The sequence below is a fragment of the Ixodes scapularis genome, unplaced genomic scaffold, assembly GCF_016920785.2.
Source record: "Ixodes scapularis isolate PalLabHiFi unplaced genomic scaffold, ASM1692078v2 PGA_scaffold1__304_contigs__length_218370807, whole genome shotgun sequence".
NCBI classification, from domain to species: domain Eukaryota; kingdom Metazoa; phylum Arthropoda; class Arachnida; order Ixodida; family Ixodidae; genus Ixodes; species Ixodes scapularis.
The window spans coordinates 136,427,103-136,432,481 of record NW_024609846.1 but is presented as its reverse complement, the minus strand read 5'-3'; the positions used below and the strand labels follow the sequence as shown (position 1 = coordinate 136,432,481).

Genomic DNA, 5,379 nt, shown 5'->3' with positions numbered 1-5,379 from the left:
GACAATGAGCGCATCGCTCTAAAGAATGCTTCGGCTGCATATGGAGTTAAGCCTTCAGCATGTTATGCAAAGCACTCGTACCCATCAATCGCCGTACTTCAGTTCTACTCACCTGCCATGTAGAGTACTTTCGCGTCGTAGAACGATCCTTTTCTTTGCGCGTCTCCGGCCTAGTAGACCTGGTACTCCTTGTCGTCTTCAACTACACCGCTAAAGTCCCTTACATCGTCAAAACTCCCGACAGGCTGGGTCTTGTCGAGTAGAAATTCTACTAAACATAAGACATTGTAGAGCTCGGGCAGGATCGACAGGTTGGAGCAAGCGGGCAAACAAAACGAGTCGATAGCGATCGTTCATGGAATCTCGGCGAAGCTGGCAAAGCCTCTATGGGCGAAGCGAAAGTGGCGTGTTCGGCGTTTCGGCGGGCTTCTGATCAGGGTTGTTGGTCGGTTGCGCGTCATATCTCTAACATCAGCGGTTTTATGGGCTCACGCCCCGAAATCGTTTTCTCGTGCATAGATTATTTGTCGTATTCACAGATTTGACGAAATAGTGGTATCCGAACGAACTTTACGTCCTTTGACCGTACGTCTGTCTGCACGTCAAAGCTTTTTGACGTACAGTCAGAGACAATCGATGTACAATCAGAATCGCCACCAAGACATCTTGCTGGCACTTCGCGGCGGCCGACTGCCACCAGGAAACCATCAGAAAGCCGACATGCGGGGTCTGACTGGAGTTTGACTGTCGGTCAGAGTAACTTGTTGGCCAATCAGACATGCTTGACGTACAGTCAGGCACAGTCAGTGGTCCACTAGAAAACATTTACTGCCAAACAGGGTTACGTTGATGAATTTTTCATTCAAACTGTTTTATATTAGACACCCCAAAACTTCAGTTTTACGTACAGCGCACTGACGTCGTACTGACGGCCCCAACCTTTACGAGAGGCTTAATGACGTTTAAATATACTATATATTGAACAGCTAAAGTACGTATCAAAGTCTGCAAAAAAGAAAGAAAAAGGACACTGAGGTTTTGCAGTAGAGACAAGCAAATACCCATTGCGTTTTTTTTTAAATCAATCACTGGTACATTAGCTATTTTTAACAAGTTGTACAACTCGGCTATCAAGCCGCTCGTGAACGTTGGTAGCGTCGGTTCAACGTCAGCACACTGTACGTTGAGCTGAAGTTTTGGGGTGTCTTATATGGAACAAGGAGTGTAAGAATATACCCTGTTTTACTGTGTGATTTATACTCCCACGGACTACCGTTGATTCAGAAGCTTCGTGGTCGCGGGGGAATTGCGAGGATAAGAAGGCACCATTTCTTTCAGTCCTGCCTTCGCAAAGCTTGATGGCGTGATTGTGGAATTAAAACCACAAGCCCGAAGACAGTCGAGCGTGGCTCATGTATTGGGCACGAGATCTGCCTGAGCACCCAATTTCCGATCGCAACAATCAATGCCTTGGCATAAACGTGGATATACTCCGTCTCGCCTTATATTGTGCCGCAGCGAAAGTTAAAAGCTGGAGCTAATAACGTTTTTGGCTGCCGTTATAACGCGAGAGCTTCTTCGGCCGAGATGTTCCCTAGAGCAAGGAGCTCGCGCTTGTAGCCTTTTCTGCCGGACATAAGGTGAAAGAGAGTATTGTGGGTCGTGGTCGAACCACTACGATGATGAGAATTGCCAAATCCTAACAATGCCTGGAGGTCAGCACGCGTTTTCTTCTTTGTTGGTACTAGCGAGTGACTATGATTAACGTTGGGGGCATAGGATAGGCACCAGGCAACATGGCCGCGTTTTATGGGTGCGAGTTGAGGAGATGTACCATGCTCATAATTCTCGGATTTAATTGCCGGCTCTCATTGCACAAAAAGAAATCTAAGAAAGTTAAGTCGGTATTAACATTACGGAGTGATTCTGAGTAGTATTTAGCGAAAGTAGAAAAATCATTTCATGACCCCTTTAGAGAGGCCGGGCAACAATATCAAGCAGGAATGTTTTGCTATTTAGACAACCATGCTGGCACTGTGCTCTATTTCATAATTAGTGTACAACAAAGCTGCTGATGCCAGCCTGGGGTTTGATCTCTCAGATCATTTGCACGCTTTCTATTGGAATCGAAACTATAGATGAATTTACGCACTCCCGCTAGAACCTTTGACAGCGTTGTATTCTAATGATTGTATCGGTCAGCGAGGCATCCGGTTCAGCGGGTAGGAAGCAAGTGCTTCGTCTTTATTGTCGTCTCTCACTCAGTGTGGCGGTGGCGCTAGTATCAAGACTGTTACATCTCCCTTTCTTTGGACTATGAAAAACCAACAAGAAATACATACGAAAATAAACAAAATACACAAAACACGAAATATAAAAAGCAATAACTCAAAAGCCCGTTAGGCTTGCTGCTGGAAGTTCTGATCGTAGTTTAGCCTTTGGGGTCGCCGCACAGTTCGGGTTGATGTCCGAGCAACACATGGTCTAAGTTCACTAGCCAGATCATCCTCTGTTCTCGCTGTGGAGTTGACTGCAGCTGGGGAGTTGGTCGGAGTTCTCGTTGAAGTAGCAACTGTGGTTGGGATGGCTGGATCATCATGCTGCACTGTTGGGGTCAATGCAGCCGGTGTAGCTTGAATGCTGGTCAGGCCACAGGCTGGGGAATCTTCCAGGTGCTCCTCAAAGTGATCGGAACTCTGCAGGTCTTCATTCGTTGGTCGCAGGTGTTCTCTGTTGCGTCGATATTCCCGGCCATCCTGCGTGACAACCAGTGAAGAACGAGGCGCCACGTTCCTTAACACTTGGCCCTTTGTGACCCAATGTCCTTTGTCCCTCAGACGTACCACGTCACCTTCCCGTAGTGGCTTCAAAAAACATCCTTTAGTGTTATCCTGCGTGTGTTTTCTGGCTGGTTTTGGAACTGCTGGCGTGAAGTCAGGAAGACGGGACCTAATGCGGCGTCCCATTAGAAGCTCGCTGGGGCACCGGCCATCCTCCAGGGGTGTAGACCTGTAACCAAGCAATCCCAGCCAGAAGTCTTCATTAGCTTCAGCAGTTTTCCGCAGTATTCGTTTTACCACTTGCACACCCTTTTCTGCAAGTCCGTTGGAACGTGGAAAATGCGGACTGGACGTGGTGTGCTTAAAATCATACTTCAAAGCGAAACTCTGGAACTGACGTGACGAGAACTGTGGACCGTTGTCGCTGCACACCTCTAGAGGTATCCCGTGTCTAGCAAACATGCTGCTTAATGTCCAAATAATAGCTTCTGATGTTGCCTCTCTGAGCCTCTCTACCTCTGGGAAGTTGGAAAAGGCATCATAGGCAACTAGGTACGTGTTCCCCGCCTGCTCAAAGAGGTCAACACCAACACGCGTTCATGGTAAGCCCGGAACCTCACGCATCATTAGTGGCTCGTTCGGTTGCTTGTACGCAAACTGTTGACAGATTGAGCACCGGTGAATCATTCTCGGGATATCTTCGTTAATGCCGGGCCAGAAAACTAGCTGTCTTGCTCGTGCTTTACACTTATTGATACCAAGATGGCCATCGTGTATCCTCTCGAGTATTCGCTGGCGCATGGTCTCTGGGATGACCACCTTTACGCCCTTAAACAAAACTCCAGATACTTCTGTTAATTCCCCGGCGAAAGGTTTGTACTGTCCATGAATAGGGAGGTTTGCTCGTAGACAGTTAATTACGTTCGTGAGGACAGTGTCCCGAGCAGTTTCACGCACGAGCTGAATCTAAGTTGCTTCGCTTACGAGTGTGTGCTGAAGCTCCAATGCATGCACCTCAACATCGGTTAGTTCTGTGCCGCTTGGCTGCCCAGAGGGAAGTGCTCTCGAAAGGACGTCTGGAACCACCAACTCTCTGCCAGGGACGTACGTCAGCTGGAACTCATGCTTCATGAGCCTCAAGAAGAAACGCTGCAAGCGCGGTGGCATATCTCCTACACTTTTTTGTGCGATCGCAATCAGAGGCTTATGGTCAGTTTCCGCTATAACTCGCCGTCCGTACACAAAGTGGCGGAATTTTTCAAGACCATAAGTGACTTCAAGAGCCTCTTTTTCAATTTGCGAATAGCGTGTTTCCGCACTAGACAAGACTCTTGAAGCGTAGGCCACTGGTTTCCATCCCTCAACATGTCGTTGTAAGAGCGCCGCGCCTATCCCATATTTTGAAGCATCCGAAGATACTTTCGTGGGTTTTGCCGGATCAAAGAGTGCGAGCACTGGGGTTGAAGATATGAGATTTTTAAAGTGTTCCCATTCCATTTGGTGTGCGTCAGACCACTCGAACACTGAGCTGTCTTTAATAACTCCGCGCATTAACGTTGTCCTCAAGGACAAGTTAGGCAAAAATTTACCAAAGTAGTTTGTAAATCTCAATAATCTTTGCACTTCGTTCTTACTTACTGGTTGTGGAAAATTGTGAATGCTCTTAACGAGAGCTGGGCTTGGGGAGATACCATTTTCATTAATAATGTCCCCCAAGAACTCAATTTCCTTGCGGGCGAGTTTGCACTTGCTCATGTTGAACGTGAGACCCTCTTGACTGGCTCTCTGCAGTACAGCGCGTAATCTGTCATTGTGCTCGGCCTGTGTTCTACCCCACACCAGGATGTCATCGATGTATACTCGAACTCCGGGTAAACCCTCAAGCATTTGAGACATGGTCTTCTGAAATACTTCTGGTGCAGAAGCTATTCCAAACGGTAGCCGGAGGTACTGGTATCTTCCAAATGGAGTAGCAAATGTGCAGATTCCCGTGGTCTCATCATCTAACGGTATTTGGTGAAACCCGGAATTTGCATCAAGGGTTGAAAACCACCGTGCATCAGAGAGCTCTGCCTCAATGTCTTCCCTTTTGGGAAGTTGGTAATGCTCTCGCTTCACCCACTCGTTTATGTTCCGGGGATCCAGACATACCCTGAGCTGTCCGTCTTTTTTTAGCGCAATAACCAAAGGACTCACCCAGTCAGTTGGCTCATCCACTTTCCGGATAACGTTGGCGGCGGTTAAGCGCTGCAGCTCCCTCTCCAGTGGCTGCCGCAAAGCTTGAGGGACTCGCCGGGCTGCTTGCACCGTTGGCCTGGCTCCTTCCTTCAGCACCATGTGGTATGCCCGTTACACACAACCTAACCCCTGGAACACCTCGGGGAATTCGGAGGTCACTGCTCTCAAGTTATTGCAGGAAACTGCCGAAACACGATTCACGAGTCCAAGGAGTTCACTGGCCTGGAGACCGAGAATGGGAGCCCGCGACTTTTTTACAATGAAGAACTCGATGAGTTCTTTTGTGTTGTTGCACTCCACAGTCAAGGATGCTTTTCCTGCGTGTGCAATTATGCCGCCACTGTAACTGCGCAAAATTGCC

The 5,379-nt window shown here is 48.1% G+C and overlaps 1 protein-coding gene across 1 annotated transcript; it reads right to left on the bottom strand.

The window, feature by feature from the left end:
• Positions 1-2,207: 2,207 nt before the first annotated feature.
• Positions 2,208-5,123, bottom strand: LOC115329175. The gene is made up of 2 exons (XM_029990690.4): positions 4,977-5,123; positions 2,208-3,009 (listed from the first exon to the last, which is right to left on the bottom strand). Exons 1-2 carry the CDS (start codon positions 4,991-4,993, stop codon positions 2,400-2,402), a joined length of 627 nt encoding a protein of 208 aa, XP_029846550.2. The 5' UTR covers positions 4,994-5,123; the 3' UTR covers positions 2,208-2,399.
• Positions 5,124-5,379: the final 256 nt, after the last annotated feature.